General features: G+C 39.5%; 2 protein-coding genes and 1 non-coding gene across 4 annotated transcripts in view; 1 reads left to right on the forward strand and 2 right to left on the reverse strand.

The window, feature by feature from the left end:
• DNAJB13 (DnaJ heat shock protein family (Hsp40) member B13) overlaps nucleotides 1-11177 on the reverse strand; it is a 78889-nt gene extending 67712 nt beyond the window's left edge. For both annotated transcript variants that reach the window (XR_009504627.1, XM_059930830.1), the window contains exon 1: nucleotides 11077-11177. Coding sequence is in view for 1 of the 2 variants with exons in the window: in XM_059930830.1 (XP_059786813.1) it covers nucleotides 11077-11177 (101 nt within the window). In the remaining variant the exon portion in view is untranslated. The remainder of the gene's footprint in view (nucleotides 1-11076) is intronic.
• Nucleotides 10883-20342, reverse strand: part of PAAF1 (proteasomal ATPase associated factor 1) — a 45286-nt gene continuing 35826 nt past the window's right edge. Inside the window, exons 9-12 of the mRNA XM_059930826.1 lie at nucleotides 19697-19812; nucleotides 18065-18147; nucleotides 12752-12834; nucleotides 10883-11343 (exon numbers count right to left, since the gene is read on the reverse strand). Of these exons, the coding sequence (XP_059786809.1) occupies nucleotides 11266-11343; nucleotides 12752-12834; nucleotides 18065-18147; nucleotides 19697-19812 (360 nt within the window). The 3' untranslated portion in view covers nucleotides 10883-11265. The remainder of the gene's footprint in view (nucleotides 11344-12751; nucleotides 12835-18064; nucleotides 18148-19696; nucleotides 19813-20342) is intronic.
• On the forward strand, nucleotides 13829-13901 carry TRNAE-CUC (transfer RNA glutamic acid (anticodon CUC)). Its single transcript has one exon. It is a non-coding gene; the product is annotated as a tRNA-Glu (tRNA).

Raw genomic sequence — 20342 nt, forward strand, 5'->3', positions numbered from 1 at the left:
CTGATTATAAATGTAAAAGAATAATGGAATTAGAAAATCACCATTTGGCAATTATCATGGAATAACTGATTCAGACAGAAATCATTAAAGAATGCTAAAACTAGTTCATACAAGATTGATGAGGAATAGGATATTTATACTCTCAAAGTAGCTCCCCACAAAATACTTATTAACTTGGCTGTGGAGAAAACTGGTAGATACCATTTTAACTGAGTTAACACTGCCTGACTACAATAAAAAGGATGGACAAAAACAAGCATTGGCAAGGACATGGAGAAATCAGAACACTTACACATTGCTGGTGGGAATGTAAAATGGTGCAGCCACTTTGGAAAATAGCTGGCAGTCTCTTAAAACGTTAAACATAGAGTTACCATATGACCAAGCAGTTCCACAGTTAAGTATATACCCGATAGAACTAAAAATATATGTTCACAAAAAAACTTGTACACGAATGTTCACAGCAGCATTATCCATAATAGCTAAAAAGTGAAAACAATCCAAATGTCTATAATCTGATGAATGGATTAAAAAACTGTAGTATATCCACACAGTGGTGTATTAGGGTTCTCCAGGGAAAGAGACAATGTGTGTGTGTTTGTGTGTGTGTGTGTGTGTGTGTGTGTGTGTGTGGAGAGAGATATTTATTTTAAGGAATTGGCTCATGCAATTATGGAGACTTGAAGGGTCCAAAATCTTCAGGGTAGGCCTGTGGTACAGCAGGGGACCCAGGGAACAGTTGCAGTTTGAGTCCAAAGGCAATCCTTTGGTAGAATTCCTGCTTGCTTGGGGGGAGGTCAGTCTTTCTCTATTAAGGCCTTCAACTGATTGGATGAGGCCTTACATTATGGAAGGTAATCTGCTTTACTCAAAGTCCACTGATTTAAATGTCAGTGTCATCCAAAAAACACAGAAACATCCAGAATGCTTGACCAAAAATCTGGGAAACATGGCTCAGTCACGCTAACAAATAAAATTAACCGTCACAAGTGGGCTATTACTTGGCAACAAAAAAGAATGACGTACTGATGCATGCTACAACATGGATGAACCTTGAAAACTTTACGCTAAGTGAAAGAAGCCAGACACAAAAGGCCACATATAATATGATTCCATTTATATAAAACATCCAGAATAGGCAAATCCACAGAGACAGAGAGTCAGCTGATTAGTGGTTGAGAGGGCTGGGGTACGGGGAGTGACTGTTGAAATATATGGGGTTTCTTTCTGGGGTGATGAAATGTTCTGGCATTGGTGGTGATGGCTGCACTACCTTGTGAATATACTAAAAACCACCAAATTGTATACTTTAAAAGGGTGAATTTTATGGTTTGTGAATTATATCTCAAAAAACAAAACAAAACAAAAGGTTAACATCACCACTAATGAGACAAGTCGACATTGTGTGGCTCCCAATACCATGCTCTTAGGATGGAGAATCGCATCGGGAGTATTCTTGACCAAATACATAACCTAAAGCTAATCATGAGGCAACATCAGACAAACCCAAAGTGGCCTACATTTCAAAAATATCAGGGTTATAAAAGGAAAAACTGAGGAAGTACTCCAGACAGAAGGCAAATAAATGCAACGTATGATCCTGGATTAGACCTTGGACCACAAAGGAAAGAGTGATTATAAAGGACATTGTTGGGACAACCAGCAAAATTTGAATGGGGCTGGCAAACTGGATGATAGTATAGTATCAATGCGGGTTTCCTTGTTTTGACAGATGTGCTGTGGTTATGCAGGAGTGTCCTTGATTTCAGCAAATGCATACTGAAGTATTTAAAGGTAAGAGGACATAAAATTTGTGTATTACTCACAAGTGATTCAGAAAAAATATATACAGCATATATAACCTGTATAAAAAAATATATCTGTATATATATAAAGAGAGAGGGAGAGAGCAGATGATAAAGCAAACATAAGAAGTTAACAACTGGGAGATCTGGGTGGGGATATACTGGAATCCTCTGAACTATTCTTACAGCTTTTCTGCAAGTTTGAAATTATTTCAAAATAAAAAGTAAATTAGAAAAATATATAAAATATATCCACAAAGAGACTTGTTCAAGAAAAATAAACCTTTGCTTTACAACGTTATTGTGAGGACCGTGCCTGGCACACAGTATATGCTCAATAGCTGCTGCCACTGCCAACTTTTCTGAGGACTGAGAAATAGAGGCACTTCTCACAAGAAGCCACAAGGGGGCATCTGAAAGCCAAGAAACAAGGTCTAACACAGAGCTTCCCTGGGCCTGCAGTGCTGCAGATGGGGGTTGTCAACCCTTCCTTACCCAGAATGCATTCCTCAACCCAAAAGGAAAAAAAAGCTTTGTCTGATACAAACTGGGGATTATTACATTCACAGTAGATAAGGTTTTGGGGTACCTGAGAGCTAGCCTCTGCTCCTTCTGTATGGGTCTGGACTTCAGGACAGCTGTCAAGGGTTACTGCATCTATCACAATCAGGATATCAACTCTGGAGACCTGTGAAAAGGGGCTTGTAAATATGATGGCAATGGAGAAGAATGAGTCCTGGAATGGAACTCAGAGTCACACTTGTGTGAACTCAGCTATATTCTTCCTCATCTTTTTTTGTTAGTCTGACTTCTTAGAGGTTCCCCCTGGACCTTCTAGGATTCAATGTTTCTGAGCTCTGGAATATGCCCTTTTGGGTCTACCTGACCCTATCACAAATCACTCCTTGAATGAAACTGCTCTAGTCCCAGAGGTCTTGTGACCACATGGTACAGTGGAAGGAGCATGGGCCTTGGAGACAGACTGAGCAAGGTCCAAATCAAGGCTCTGGTATTTAATTCCTTGAGCCTCAGTTTCTTTTTTTAATTTATTTTTGGCTGCATTGGGTCTTTGTTGCTGCATGCGGGCTTTCTCTAATTGTGGCAAGCGGGGGCTACTCTTCATTGCAGCGCGCAGGCTTCTCATTGTGGTGGCTTCTCTTGTTGTGGAGCACGGGCTCTAGGCACGCAGGCTTCAGTAGTTGTGGCGCATGGGCTCAGCAGTATGGCCCGCAGGCTCTAGAGCGCAGGCTCAGTAGTTGTGGTGCACAGGCTTAGTTGCTCCGCAGCATGTGGGATCTTCCCAGACCAGGGCTCGAACCTGTGTCCCCTGCGTTGGCAGGTAGATTCTTAACCACTGTGCAACCAGGGAAGTCCCTCTTTATCCTTTAGACAGGAATAATACTATTTTCTTTTTAAGAGCGTTATGAGGATTAAATATTTACATACAGTACCTAGAACAGAGTAGATACCCAGTAGATACTCAATGAATTATAGTATTTTATTTTCGATTTGGTTTAGGCAAAAGCAACCAGAAGGAAAATATGGGATTTAAAGTTAAGATAAACTGTGTTCAAGTTCCTACTCTCTATGACCCTTGGCAAATCACTAGATCTCGTTGAGTCTCACCACTAGCCTTTTTTTTTTTGGCTGCACTGTGTGGCTTAGAGGATCTCAGGTCCCTGACCAGGGACTGAACCTGGGTCACAGCACCAAAGGCCCGGAATCCCAACACTAGGCCACCAGGGAACTCCCTACCACCAGCCTTTAAGAACTCTGTAAACCATAATATTACGCCAGCTAGGAATTACCTTCTTTTTAAAAATAAATCCTGATCTTAGCCTACATGGCCCAGCGCAAGGGTTGCTTTTCTCTAATAATGTAATTGATATGGTATTCATACTCTGGAAATAAATGACCACGCCGCACAGCATGCGGGATCTTAGTTCCCCGACCAGGGATTGAACCCATGCCCCCTGCAGTGGAAGCGTGGAGTCTAGACCACTGGACCGCGAGGGAAGACCAAACTTTGGAAATTATTAAAAAGAATGAGGGACTGAGCTCTGCCCACCAGAGCAACAGTCAGCTCTACCCACCACCAGTCCCTCCCACCAGGAAACTGGCACAAGCCTCTTAGATAGCCTCATCCACCAGAGGGCAGACAGCAGAAGCAAGAAGAACTACAATCCTGCAGCCTGTGGAACAAAAATCACATTCACAGAAAGACAGACAAAATGAAAAGGCAGAGGGCTATGTACCAGATGAAGGAACAAGATAAACCCCAGAAAAACAACTAAATGAAGTGGAGATAGGCAACCTTCCAGAAAAAGAATTCAGAATAATGATAGTGAAGATGATCCAGGACCTCGGAAAAAGGATGGAGGCAAAGATCGAGAAGATGCAAGAAATGTTTAACAAAGACTTAGAAGAATTAAAGAACAAACAAACACAGATGAACAATACAATAACTGAAATGAAAACTACACTAGAAGGAATCAACAGCAGAATAACTGAGGCAGAAGAACGGATAAGTGACCTGGAAGACAGAATGGTGGAATTCACTGCTGTGGAACAGAATAAACAAAAAAGAATGAAAAGAAATGAAGACAGCCTAAGAGACCTCTGGGACAACATTAAATGCCAACAGCGGGCTTCCCTGGTGGTGCAGTGGTTAAGAATCCGCCTGCCAATGCAGGGGACACGGGTTCAAGCCCTGGTCCGGGAAGATCCCACATACCACGGAGCAACTAAGCCCGTGAGCCACAACTACTGAGCCTGCGCTCTAGAGCCCGCGGGCCACAACTACTGAGCCCGTGAGCCACAACTACTGAAGCCTGCGCACCTACAGCCCGTGCTCCGCAACAAGAGAAGCCACTGCAATGAGAAGCCCGTGCACCGCAACGAAGAGTAGCCCCTGCTCGCCGCAACTAGAGAAAGCCTGCGCACAGCAACGAAGACCCAACGCAGCCAAACATAAATAAATTAAATAAATAAATAATAATAATTTAAAAAACGCAACAACATTCACATTATAGGGGTCCCAGAATAAGAGAGAGAAAGGACCAGAGAAAATATCTGAAGAGATTATAGTTGAAAACTTCCCTAACATGGGAAAGGAAATAGCCACCCAAGTCCAGGAAGTGCAGAGAGTCCCATACAGGATAAACCCAAGGAGAAACATGCTGAGACACATAGTAATCAAACTGGCAAAAATTAAAGACAAAGAAAAATTATTGAAAGCAGCAAGGGAAAAACGACAAATAACATACAAGGCAACTCCCATAAGGTTAACAGCTGATTTCTCAGCAGAAACTCTACAAACCAGAAGGGAGTGGCATGACACATTTAAAGTGATGAAAGGGAAGAACCTACAACCAAGATGACTGTACCCAGCAAGGATCTCATTCAGATTCGATGGAGAAATCAAAAGCTTTACAGACAAGCAAAAGCTAAGAGAATTCAGCACCACCAAACCAGCTCTACAGCAAATGCTACAGGAACTTCTCTAAGTGGGAAACACAAGAGAAGAAAAGCACCTACAAAAACAAACCCAAAACAATTAAGAAAATGGTCATAGGAACATACATATCGATAATTACCTTAAACGTGAATGGATTAAATGCTCCAACCAAAAGACACAGGCTTGCTGAATGGATACAAAAACAAGACCCATATATATGCTGTCTACAAGAGACCCATTTCAGACATAGGGACACATACAGACTGAAAGTGAGGGGATGGAAAAAGATATTCCATGCAAATGGAAATCAAAAGAAAGCTGGAGTAGCAATACTCACATCAGATAAGATAGACTTTAAAATAAAGAATGTTACAAGAGACAAGGAAGGACACTACATAATGATCAAGGGATCAATCCAAGAAGAAGATATAACAATTATAAATATATATGCACCCAACATAGGAGCACCTCAATACATAAGGCAACTGCTAACAGCTATAAAAGAGGAAATCGACAGTAACACAATAATAGTGGGGGACTTTAACACCTCACTTACACCAATGGACAGATCATCCAAAAAGAAAATAAATAAGGAAACAGAAGCTTTAAATGACACAATAGACCAGATAGATTTAATTGATATTTATAGGACATTCCATCCAAAAACAGCAGATTACACTTTCTTCTCAAGTGCGCATGGAACATTCTCCAGGATAGATCACATCCTGGGTCACAAATCAAGCCTCAGTAAATTTAAGAACATTGAAATCATATCAAGCATCTTTTCTGACCACAACGCTATGAGATTAGAAATCAATTACAGGGAAAAAAATGTAAAAAACACAAACACATGGAGGCTAAACAATATGTTACTAAATAACCAAGAGATCACTGAAGAAATCAAAGAGGAAATCAAAAAATACCTAGAGACAAATGACAATGAAAACACGACGATCCAAAACCTGTGGGGATGCAGCAAAAGTAATTCTAAGAGGGAAGTTTACAGCTATACAAGCCTACCTCAAGAAACAAGAAAAATCTCAAATAAACAATCTAACCTTACACCTAAAGGAACTAGAGAAAGAAGAACAAACAAAACCCAAAGTTAGCAGAAGGAAAGAAATCATAAAGATCAGAGCAGAAATAAATGCAACAGAAACAAAGAAAACAATTGCAAAGATCAATAAAACTAAAAGCTGGTTCTTTGAGAAGATAAACAAAATTGATAAACCATTAGCCAGACTCATGAAGAAAAAGAGCGAGAGGACTCAAATCAATAAAATCAGAAATGAAAAAGGAGAAGTTACAACATACACCTGAGAAATACAAAGCATCCTAAGAGACTACTACAAGGACCTCTATGCCAATAAAATGGACAACCTGGAAGAAATGGACAAATTCTTAGAAAGGTATAACCTTCCAAGACCGAACCAGGAAGAAATAGAAAATATGAACAGACCAATCACAAGTAATGAAACTGAAACTGTGATTAAAAATCTTCCAACAGGGCTTCCCTGGTGGCGCAGTGGTTGAGAGTCTGCCTGCCGATGCAGGGGACATGGGTTCGAGCCCTGGTCTGGGAGGATCCCACATGCAGCGGAGCAGCTAGGCCCATGAGCCACAACTACTGAGCCTGCGCGTATGGAGCCTGTGCTCCGCAACGAGAGGCTGCGAGAGTGAGAGGCCCACGCACCGTGATGAAGAGCGGCCCCTGCCTGCCGCAACTAGAGAAAGCCCTTGCACAGAAACGAAGACCCAACACAGCCAAAAGTAAATAAATAAATAAATTTAAAAATTGAAAAAAAAAAAAATCTTCCAACAAACAAAAGTCCAGGACCAGAAGGCTTCACAGGTGAATTCTATCAAACATTTAGAGAAGAGCTAACACCCATCCTTCTCAAACTCTTCCAAAAAATTGCAGAGGAAGGAACACTCCCAAACTCATTCTATAAGGCCACCATCACCCTGATACCAAAACCAGACAAAGATATTAGAAAAAAAGAAAATTACAGACCCATATCACTGATGAATATAGATGCAAAAATCCTCAACAAAATACTAGCAAACAGAATCCAACAACACATTAAAAGGATCATATACCATGATCAAGTGGGATTTATCCCAGGGATGCAAGGATTCTTCAATATACGCAAATCAATCAATGTGATACACCATATTAACAAATTGAAGAATAAAAACCATATGATCATCTCAATAGATGCAGAAAAAGCTTTTGACAAAATTCAACACCCATTTATGGTAAAAACTCTCCAGAAAGTGGGCATAGAGGGAACCTACCTCAACATAATAAAGGCCATATACGACAAACCCACAGCAAACATCATTCTCAGTGGTGAAAAACTGAAAGCATTTCCTCTAAGATCAGGAACAAGACAAGGATGTCCACTCTCACCACTATTATTCAACATACTTTTGGAAGTCCTAGCTACAGCAATCAGAGAAGAAAAAGAAATAAAAGGAATACAAATTAGAAAAGAAGAAGTAAAACTGTCACTGTTTTCAGATGACATGATGCTATACATAGAGAATCCTAAAGATGCTACTAGAAAACTACTAGAGCTAATCAACAAATTTGGTAAAGTTGCAGGATACAAAATTAATGCACAGAAATCTCTTGCATTCCTATATACTAATGATGAAAAATCTGAAAGAGAAATTAAGGAAACACTCCCATTTACCACTGCAACAAAAAGAATAAAATACCTAGGAATAAACCAACCTAGGGAGACAAAAGTCCTGTATGCAGAAAACTATAAGACACTGATGAAAGAAATTAAAGATGATACCAACAGATGGAGAGATATACCATGTTCTTGGATTGGAAGAATCAATAGTGTGAAAATGACTATACTACCCAAAGCAATCTACAGATTCAATGCAATCCCTATCAAATTACCAATGGCATTTTTTACAGAACTAGAACAAAATATCTTAAAATTTGTATGGAGACACAAAAGACCCCGAATAGCCAAAGCAGTCTTGAGGGAAAAAAGCAGAGCTGGAGGAATCAGACTCCCTGACTTCAGACTATACTACAAAGCTACAGTCATCAAGACAATATGGTACTGGAACAAAAACAGAAACATAGATCAATGGAACAAGACAGAAAGCCCAGAGATAAACCCACGCACCTATGGTCAACTAATCTATGACAAAGGAGGCAAGGATATACAACGGAGAAAAGACAGTTTTCAATAAGTGGTGCTGGGAAAACTGGACAGCTACATGTAAAAGAATGAAATTAGAACACTCCCTAACACCATACACAAAAATAAACTCAAAATGGATTAGAGACCTAATTATAAGACCGGACACTATAAAACTCTTAGAGGAAAACATAGGAAGAACACTCTTTGACATAAATCACAGCAAGATCTTTTCTGATCCACCTCCTAGAGTAATGGAAATAAAAACAAAAATAAACAAATGGCACTTAATGAAATTTCAAAGCTTTTGTACAGCAAAGGAAACCATAAACAAGATGAAAAGACAATCCTCAGAATGGGAGAAAATATTTGCAAATGAATCAATGGACAAAGGATTAATCTCCAAACTATATAAACAGCTCATGCAGCTCAATATTAAAAAAACAAACAACCTAATCCAAAAATGGGCAGAAGCCCTAAATAGACATTTCTCCAAAGAAGAAATACAGATGGCCAAGAAGCACATGAAAAGCTGCTCAACATCACTAATTATTAGAGAAATGCAAATCAAAACTACAATGAGGTATCATCTCACACCAGTTAGAATGGGCATCATCAGAGAATCTACAAAGAACAAATGCTGGAGAGGGTGTGGAGAAAAGGGAACCCTCTTGCACTGTTGGTGGGAATGTAAATTGATACAGCCACTATGGAGAACAGTATGGAGGTTCCTTAAAAAACTAAAAATAGAATTACCATATGATCCAGCAATCCCACTACTGGGCATATACCCAGAGAAAACCATAATTCAAAAAGACACATGCACCCCAGTGTTCATTGCAGCACTATTTACAATAGCCAGGTCATGGAAGCAACCTACATGCCCAATGACAGACGAATGGATAAAGAAGATGTGGTACATATATACAATGAAATATTACTCAGTCATAAAAAGGAACGAAATTGGGTCATTTGTTGAGATGTGGATGGATCTAGAGACTGTCATACAGAGTGAAGTAAGTCAGAAAGAGAAAAAACAAATATCATATATTAATGCATATATGTGGAACCTAGAAAAATGGTACAGATGAACCAGTTTGCAGGGCAGAAATTGAGATGTAGAGAACAAACGTATAGACAACAAGGGAGGAAAGCGGCGGGGGTGGGTGGCGGTGGTGGTGTGATGAATTGGGAGATTGGGATTGACATGTATACACTGATGTGTATAAAATTGATGACTAATAAGAACCTGCTGTATACAAAAACAAATAAAATTCAAAAATTCAAAAAAAAAAGAATGAGGAAGGTCTGGACTTCCCTCGTGGTGCAGTGGTCAAGAATCCGCCTGCCAATGATGGGGACATGGGTTCGAGCCCTGGTCTGGGAAGATCCCACATGCCACAGAGCAACTAAGCCCATGTGCCACAACTACGGAGCCTATGCTCTAGAGACCGTGTGCCACAACTACCGAAGCCCATGTGCTTCTAGCCCGTGCTCCGCAACAAAAGAAGCCACTGCAATGAGAAGCACGCACACCGCAACAAAGAGTAGCCCCCGCTCGCCACAACTAGAGAGAGCCCGTGCACAGTGGCAAGGACTCAGCGCAGCCAAAAATAAATAAAAAATAAATAAATTTATTAAAAAAAAAAATAAGAATGAGGAACGTCTAAATGTACGAAGACGGAAAGAACTCAGAGATACTAAGTGAAAATAAACCATGGAATACATACATTATGATTCCATTTTTATGTTTAAGGAAAAAAAAGATGTGACCATGTTGTACCCTTGCTTAAAACCCTTCTGTGGTTCCCCATAGCCAATCAAGTGAAGTTCAAGCTCCTTACCTGGCATTCAAGGCTGTTCACTATTTGGACCCTGTCAACCTCTCCAGCCTCATCTCCTATAGACCAGCCTGGCCATCCCTTGAGCCCTGAGTTCCATCTATGACTAAATTGCCCTTCACCATTTTTTTCTCTAGGTCTCAAGAATCAGAATCACCTGGGAGTCTTGTTAAAATACTGATTGTGGGCCCCATCCATAGAATTTCTGATTTAAGTCTGAAAGGGTCGGTGGGGCGGTGGTTTCCAAGAATTTCTATTTCTAACAAGTTCCCGGGTGATCTGATACAGGTGTTCAAGGGACCACACTTTGACAGACGCTGCCTTTACAATTATATGATTCAACTTCGTCACCTGTATAAAGGGTGACCAATCATATCAGTTTGCCTGGGACAGAAGGCATGTAGCAGAAAACCCCTCAGTCCGAGGAAGACTGGGAAGGTTGGTTACCCTACCTCTCTAACAATGTTTCCCAGGTTGCGTATGGGATATTTACTGCTACTGTCAAGTAGTCCTACCCTATAGGCAGGCTAACAGGAAGTGCCTGAGAAGGGAATCCCATCACCGTGACTGACTTTTTGCTAGAGCCAGGAGTATTTAACAAAGATTCTCAAATTCAGACTCCTCCAAACATATTTTCTTTATTTCCTCCAGAGAACAGGCTTCAGTCCTCTGGTCCTTGTAAACATTTAACATAATCGGTGTGAGATCAAACTATAAGCATCCATATCCTTGTCCTATGTTGCTGGGGTGAGTTTAAGGGAGAAGTTGGGACAAATGCAGCAAGCACATGTGAGCTTCTTACTCACTTCAAAGTGGGTCCTGTCATGGAATGATAGCTCCACATGGGCCAATGCAGCTGACTTTTTGTTGCTTCCAAAGGGTACCCAATACAATAAAGGGCACCCATGGTCCTTCCATGGTCCTTGATGATGTTTCTGCTCACTGCTGATCAGAGTCAATCTTTTTCATTAACTGTGACTCCTCTTCCCAAGGGGTCAGAGGTCAGAGAGCTGATAGCGTCGCACAAGACCATCTCGACAACACGTGTAGATCTGCTTCTCCCATGTGGCTACCTGGAACACAAGAGTTCACAGCTCAAAGGAAGCCCAGGATTCTTCCATTTCAAAAAGATAGAGGCTTGTCATTGACCCCAACTAGTACAAAGGGGTCTGAGAAGCTTTACTGACTCCAAAGACAAGACTTACATCCATGATATATATTAAAAAAAATAGCTGGCCAGAATCAAGGGGGCTCATGACTACTTCTGTAGAACAGAGAAACTAAGTGACCAAGTGGAGAACAAACCCACTAGCATTGTGCATGGTGTAGCGCAGACAGTGTGTACTGGGGGAGCAGATGGTCCATAGAAAGGCCTGCGTATCCTTGAACCTCATAAAATTATATGCAAAGAAGTTCTCAAAATGTGCCTTTTTTTTTCTGAGGAGGATTTCATCAAATTCTCAAAGTAGTCTGAGACTCAAAGAAGGCTAAGCACCACTAATTTAATGGAAATGGCACGATTTCTGGAGTCAGCTTAATCACAGGTTTGCTAATATGTAGCTGCATGACCTAGAGCAACTTTCTCAACCCCTCTGGGCCCATTTCTTCATTTGTAAAACGAAAATGATACGTTAATTCACAATACAGAATATGCAGGAATTTTAAAAAATGAAATGTATCTATTATATATTCATTTGTCTGGAAAGAGCTCCAAAATGCCATGTAAAATAACCCAAGTCATAGAGGAATACATATAGAATGATCCCAATTATGTACAAAGTAAAGACAAAACTATATTATTTACATAAATACACAAAGATGTAAGTGCAAATTCTCCAAAAACAGTCTTAAAAGATTCATGCCAAACTATTAATGCTAGTTACTTCAGGAAAGAAGAGTGGAACCAAAAAAGTCTTAAAGCAGACTTTTAAGTCTGTACAAGTCTGTATTGTTTGAATTTTTACATGTATGCATTAATTATACATTTTTTTTAAATTATAAGAAAAAACAGGAATAATAATATTATACCTCAAGGGATGATAACAACTATTAAATAAGATAATATATGTAAAAACATCTAGAACAATGTCTGGTCAACAAATACTCTTTCCCCTTTCATTTTCCTCTTTTCACTCTAACCAAATCAGTCTTGAACTTAAATAATAATAATAACAACAACAATAGTAATAATAGCTAATATTTACAGAATATTTAAAATATACAAAGAAATTTCATATGCATTATCTCACTGTTATCCTCATTTTACAGATAAATTGACAGACTGAGGAGGTAAAGTGATTTTTTAAGTTTCCAGATCCAGTAAGTGATGAAGTCACTTCTGACTCAAAATTATTTCTTCCTATCCCACCCCGTAGTATTGTATTACCCCTAATAACCACAAAGTAGCTGGATTCAGTCCCCTCAAAAGCCCTAGGTCCCAGGTGAGAATCACCCAGGCCTGGTCTCCTCTCAGGTCTGTACCTTGTACACAGGGTCACAGTCAGCCCCAGTGAGCTCAATGACATAGTCTAAGTCTTGCTGGACAATGAAACAGCTTCCATCACCTAAAAGGCAGAAAGAAAACTTAAGATAACTGAAGAGATAGCTGCATGCAAAGTTAAGAAAAAACAAACCCCTCAACATTTTAGTTTATTTCTGTACATCACTAGCCTAAAGAAGATTGTCCTAAGACACAGAATGGTAGACAGGACTCATTATGCGGGCCAAATATGAGGACCTACAGTGACTGCCTAAAATGCTGGGCTTGAGAGGATCTGAAGGCCAAGTGCAAACTCAGTGGGAAGAAGAGTTGTCTTTGATTAGCAATAACTGCCAAGGGCACAGAGCAAGCAACTGTAGGCTTACACATATATTTGCAAACTTATCCTAGACAATGATTTTTAACAGGGAATTTGCCTGAATAAATGTTTTCTTTAAGAAAACTATGCTCCCGGGACTTCCCTGGTGGCTCAGTGGTTAAGAAACCGCCTGCCAACGCAAGGGACACAGGTTTGAGCCCTGGTGCGCAAAGATCCACACGCTGTGGAGCAACTAAGCCCGTGCGCCACAACTACGGAGCCTGCGCTCTAGAGCCCACAAGCCACAGTTACTGAGCCCACGTGCCATAACTACTGAAGCCTGTGTGCCTAGACCCCGTGCTCCACAACAAGAGAAGCCACTGCAATGAGAGGCCCATGCACCGCAACAAAGAGTAGCCCCCGCTCGCCACAACTAGAGAAAGCCCGCACGTAGCAACAAAGACCCAACACAGCCAAAAATAAATAAATTTATATATACATAAAAAAAACAACTATGCTCCCAAATTATTCTTCAATCTATAAACTTGACCACATAAATCAGGCAAAGGAGAAAAGTTATACCAAGAAAATAAAAGTATATCTAATTTTTAAACTTAATTTTCTCAGAAGAGCATGGTCAAATGAAACTTGGAATGATCTATAAACTGCTGAATGGGTGACTTTTTTGTTCCTGTTTTATTTAATATAAACGTAGCACGTGCTCAATGAAGAAAACTTTAAAAATAAAGAAACAGGGACATCCCTGGTGGTCCAGTGGTTAAGACTCCGCACTCTCAATGCAGGGGGCACAGGTTCAATCCCTGTTTGGGGAACTAAGATCCCATATGCTGAACGGTGCAGCCAAAAAGAAAAAAAATTAAAAATAAAAGTAAAGAAACAGAAGCAAAAAATCACCCATATCTACCACTAAATATAATTACTGTTCACATTTTAATGTATTTTTCCAACCTTTTCTGTGTAAATTTTTATTTTACATGGTTGAGAGCATACTGCATAAAAGAATATCTTTATGCATAAGGTTTTTTCTATATTAAGATTATGACTTTGTATAGAACCCTGGAAAAGAATCAAAAGATATTAATTAACCATTTGAAACTTTTTGGAAATCTGAAAAACTGCTTTCCAAATTACATGTTAATCAATTTTAATTTATCTGTTAATCTATACTGCAACCAGCAGCATACAGGAGGAATTTATCCTTTCTTGCATTATTATTATTAAAAATAATCTTTTCCAAAAAAGAACTCTTATATATTTTAGAGATATTTATAGAAATATTGACAGGGGAGATAAGAAAGTCTGATTACCATAGCTCTTCTTCTGCACTCAAGTTTCTATACACAAATCTACTTGATAAGCCCCAGCTCTATTCCCATTCCCTCTAGGAAGCCATTTCTAACCACCCGATATAGTAAACCCTTCCTCCCATCAACCTCTTGTAACACTTACTATTCCTTTGATACTTCCACATATCTTTCCCTATAGCATAATTCTACTTTTTGTGAGTGTGTGCTTTTTCACTGGATCATGATGAGAAGAAACACTTTTTAGGAGGGCTTATAGGGCAAGGGGTAGTTATAGGAGTAAGAAGAAACTATTACTTACAGAATGTCTACTTTATGTCGAGTACCTATTTTATCTCTAAGTAAACTGAGACTTAGAAAAGTGAAGTGGTTTACAAAGGTCATAGGACTATTAGATTAAACAATATACAACTGCCATTTTTATAAATCAAAAATGGCCATATATTAGGAATTTCATAGAGCTGAATCTAATAGTAAGTGATGGAGTGAGGATATAAATTCATTGATTAGGTTGTCAGTTTGCATCCAAAATCTATGCTTTTTGTATATCATGCAACTGCCCAATAAAATAAAGGCTAAGTAGGAGATCAGGGCTAGAGCTATGGATTCCAATCATTAACAGCTAACACCATGAGTACAGTCGGTCCTTGAGGAAGCATGGAGAAGAAAAGGTAGAAGGACAAAGGCTGAACTCAGGAAATATCTCTGGTTTAGGGATGGCAACAATACTAGGAAGAGCAAAAGGATTCAACGTCAACAAAAAATTAGAGAACCTACAGTAAACCATGAATCATGCTAGGCAAAATACCAGGGAAATCAGGGAAAGGAGCAGTAACTGGAGAAAGAGAATGATCAGGAGATTAATTAGTATCACCAAAGTCAAAAGACCTCATAGTTTAAAGAAAGAAATAACAGAATCCATTATCACTAAGAATCATGAAAGATGAAACACATGTACTCACTCATTCAACAAACATTTGCTGAGATTCTTCAGTCCTGTGCAAGAGCTGGGGTTACAGAGATGAAGAAGACATGCCACCTGTCCTCAAGGAAGCTTAGGGACTACTGGACAAGAGAGGACTGTACACATAAAAGGCCACTGGATCTAGCAAGAGGCTCATGATTGGTGGCCTTCAAGAGGGCAGTTTGAACAGAGGGATAGGGATGGAGGGCACACTGCAGAGATTTCAAGGGAAGAGTGTGGTATGGCAGCAAAAGGAATAAAAAAAAATAGGATCGTGAGTGCTGGCAGCAGCATCAAGGGAAGCTGTCACAAGGTGATGCCAGCTGTACTCTTTTTAAGGTTTTATATAGAGTACAACTGCATCACTATCTGATGCCCAGCCATGTGGGAGAAAGAGATTGAGAGAGAGGGAGTGCAGACAGCTAGAAAAATTAGGTCTACAGATTCCTGATTACTCTTTGCTATGGTCTGGAAATCAAAGGGCTAGGGAAATAAGGCACCAGTTTTGACAGGGACGAAGGGTACCTATATCAGAGAGATGACCATGGAAATCTGGATACTGTTGGTCGCCTATTGTTGTTTTCTATGTCTGTGAGTCTGTTTCTGTTTTGTATATAGATTCATTTGTATTATTTTTTAGATTTCACATATGAGTGATGTCATATATTTGTCTTTCTCTGACTTAACTTCACTTAGTATAATATGCTCTAGGTCCCTCCATGTTGCTGCAAATGGCAATATTTCATTCTTCTTAATGACTGAGCAATATTCCATTGTACATATATACACACCACATCTTCTAAAGCCAATCGTCTGTTGATGGGCACTTGGGTTGTTTCTACGTCTTTGCTATTGTAAATAGTGCTACTATGAACACTGGGGTGCATGTATCTTTTTGAATTAGAGTTTCTGTCTTTTCTAGATATATGCCCAGGAGTGGGATTGCTGGATAATACAGCAACTCTATTTTCAGTTTTTTAAGGAACCTCCATACTGTTTTCCATAGTGGCTGTACCAATTTACATTCCCACCAACAGTGTAGGAGGGTTCCCTTTTCTCCACATCCTCTCCAGCATTTATTATTTGTAGACTCTCTGATGATGGCCATTCTGACTGGTGTGAGGTGATACCTCATTGTGGGTTTGATCTGCATCTCTCTGATAATTAGTGATGCTGAGCATCTTTTCATGTGCCTGTTGGCCATCTGTATATCTTCTTTGGAGAAATGTCTATTTAGGTCTTCTGGGCACGTCATATATTATATAATTCTGGCCAATGACATAGGAGAGTAAGTCTGCTGGGCTGCTCCTGAGGAAATGTTCCTCATTCTTAAAAAGGGTAACAATTTTTATATTACATGAAGATGAGACTTGCTGCAGCTATCCTGCGCTGTAACCTGAGGACAAAAGTCAGCATGCTAGGGAGGAGAGTGCCAAAAGATGAAGCAAAGCTGGGTTCTTGATTTTATTTCTTTTTTCCTTGTTAAAGCTTTTATTCATTTTTTAAATTTAAAAAATTTAAACAATATTTTTAGAATAATTTTAGATTTACAGAAAAGTTACAAAGATAGTTCAAAAAGTTCTCATATGCCCCTCGGCCGGTTTTAGTTTATATTTTTTTGGATTTCACCAGTCTTTAATGTCCTGGATGCAATCCAGGATACCAAACTGACTTAGTTAACTTTTCTTAGTCTCTCTGTTGACTTTGTTTTCAAATCACTAAATTAATCTAATGTGGAGCCACCATAAACCTGAATGTCTTGTTAAGTGAAGTAGTACATTTTCCTAATTACTGAAGCTATTTTCAGTTGGGTGTTCTGTTACTAACAGCCAAAAACATCCTAACTGATACACCAAAATACTCACATAAGGTGGTCCCTTCAGGCCTATAGACCAGTCCTCCTCACCTACATCATTCCTATGAGGATCCAGTGTCCCTTAATGGACACCTTCTTCCATGTATTTTCCCCAACCCCACTCCCAAACTCCATTCCAAATATTTTGCACTGGCTACACCAAGGTACTCACTTTACCCAGACTATGCACATAAAACATCAAACACAGTACCTACTGCATGCTAGGCACCTAATAAATGATAGATCCCTTCTTTCTGCCCCCCTTCACTTATTTATGACTTTGCACACACTATAGCTTTGGCTTTCAATGTGCATCTTTACATCTCCAGTTGGTAAAATATTTACTGGATTACACATCACCCAGTCCATGAAGACATCCCTGCAGCACTCCTACCACTTGAGTTAGCTGTTCCCCATGTTCCCATATAGTCTTCTGCTGCAGTACTTATCAAATGGTATTCAATCACATGTCCACATGTCTGTCTGCCTTACTAACTGTGAGCTCCTTTAGAGCAGAGACTGTAACTGATTTGTTATTGAATTCTCAGTGATTTGCAATAAGGGCCAGTACGTTTACTCTGACAATGTTTATTGAGCACCAACTACATAGTGGGCACTGAACTAAATGCTGGGGATAACACGATGAATAAGGCACAGTCATTACTCTCAAGGAGCTCAAATTGGAGGGGGCAGAGACAATTACAAGTAGGGTGTTAAACACTATGTAAAAAGTACAGTATGCCAAAGAATCGTGTAAGACTATGAGCCTAGCCCTGCCACAGACCAGGAACTTAAACCTATGTTTAGTTGAACTATATAAAATCACCTCCCTCAGTTGGCCCCTGGACCCACCTTGACTAGCAATGAATCCGTCTCTGAAACTCAGCAGGGACATAACTGGTGCTCCTGATCTGTGGATGACTTGTACTGGAGCCCTAGGATTTAGAATAAATGGGGCAATTTTACAATTTTTTTCCTTCAAAAGCAATGCTTGACTATATTCAACATACAGCACTAACTGCGTAACAGCACAAAGGACAAATGTGGACAGAAATTAAACATTCATATGGTTTCTTTCCTGGCAAAATCCTTGAATAGTAGGTCAAGGTAGTCCGTTCAAAACCACCTTGGAGTGAATCTAAACATGTTATTGAGCTGAACGAACTAAGTCACCTCCGATATTTCCAGTTTTTAGGGGAGGCCTGACAAGGGTTTAAGATAACAATGTTAACAATATGTTAATCGTTTTATTTATAGACAGAATTAAGACAATTGTGAAATATTAAAATTGTCAGGGCTCTGTAAAATGAAAGAGGAAGGTGAGAATCAATTACATATATGTGACTTTATAACAGTAATCAGGTTCCCTATCTCCATGGAGGCAAAAACAAGTACAAAAATAAAGTAACTTAAATTATGGAAGAAAAGGTACAAGTTAGTCATTCTTCAGCTGAAATTTTTTCACTGCTCTTGGAATAAAGTCCAAACTCCTTGGGAGGGTATGTAAGTCCTTTCTAAGCAAATTTCTGTTTTCCTGTCTGGCATCACTTCTCATCACTGCTCCATCGGCAGGGTACATACTTGTCATATTAAACTACACAGAGGTCCCTTAAAGTGCCATACTTTCACATGCCTTCATGCTTCTCTATATGCTATTCTACCTAAGCCAGGTCCTTCTCTTCTTTACTTGGTAACTTTCTACTAGACCAGATCCAATTAAAGCCTCATTTCCTTGGAGAAGCAGTCTCACCTTCTTCCCTCTCCTTCTCGATGTTTCCTCAAATTCTTGTGTGTAGCCCTGTCAGACCACTGACCACACTGCGTCATAACAGTCTTTTACTTGTTCATCTTTACTATTAGACTCCAAATGCCTCAAAGGCATAGTTTTTATTTTTTACTCCTGTTTTTCACTGCCCTGCCCAAAGCCCAATGCCTACAGAAGCCATTCAATAAATATCAGTTGAACAAAGGAAGGGAAACAGAAGGAGGAAGGGACAGAATTGTAGAAACTGTTAAATCCTGGGACAAATAGGTTGTGGATTCCCTTTGGATATCTTTAAGACCAGGATAAAGCCTATTTTAGATAGGTTATGATCACAGCCAAATAAAGAATCAGAGCTGGCTTACCTGAACTAAAAATGATCAATCCTAGGCCAACCCAGATCTAATACTATGAAGAAAATTACTAAGCTCCTTAAAATGAAAAGTTTTACACAATTATTGTAAGTGAAATGTTAGTTCATTACTTAAGCTTAATTTCCAAAGCAATCATGACAATCATGACAATATGAATCAAATTACCTTTCAATGTGATTCCAGGAATAATAAGAACAATCAGACAATTCACACTGGAAAACCTTTATAAACGGAAAAACATACCCTTGATTCAATAGCCATCTGTATGCCAGACTAAATCACTGTGAAAGCCAATAAAAATTTCCACTCTGCAGAAGACCTGCATCATGCAAACAAATGGTGACTCACCTTGGACTCCTCACATCCAGCTGATAAATGTTTCCATCCTGTGTCCCAGCCAACAGCAAGAAGCCAGAAAGAAAAGTACAGCAGTTGAAGGCATCTGAGCCAATAAAGAGGAACACCTGGAACAAGTAGGAGACAAAGATGCTGTTTAAAGATTAATTTGTTTCCAGGAATACACAGGCACCAAGAAAAGGAGAATTTTACTACTTTTAGTACAGAATTGCTTTCTTCCCCATTTAAGCACTTCCGATCTAAACTAAGCATTCATCAACAACTGAGGGGGAAGCACTCCCAGGATTTCAGGAACCTGAGGCTGGCTGAGGACTTAAGCAGGTTATATAATATCGTAGTCTGAGGCAGCAGGTTTCATACGATTTCCCCTTAACACATTGACTCATGGGATCCTTGAAACCAAAAAGTCTCCTTTACCCTCTTCTCAGCACAACCCTCCATTTGATAAACACTTGCAATTCACACATTTAAGTTTTGCTTCAAGGCACTTGTGACAACCTTTTGAAGGGAAAGAAACAAAGTGGCAATTTAAAGAATCACAAGTCACCCCATGTACCTGAAAAAAAAATAAACCCCAAACTATTAGACTTTTATTTATTCCTTAGTGTTAGTTCAAACAGTAAAGACTGAAAGTTCT

This window comes from Balaenoptera ricei, chromosome 8 (genome assembly GCF_028023285.1).
Source record: "Balaenoptera ricei isolate mBalRic1 chromosome 8, mBalRic1.hap2, whole genome shotgun sequence".
Classification (NCBI taxonomy): domain Eukaryota; kingdom Metazoa; phylum Chordata; class Mammalia; order Artiodactyla; family Balaenopteridae; genus Balaenoptera; species Balaenoptera ricei.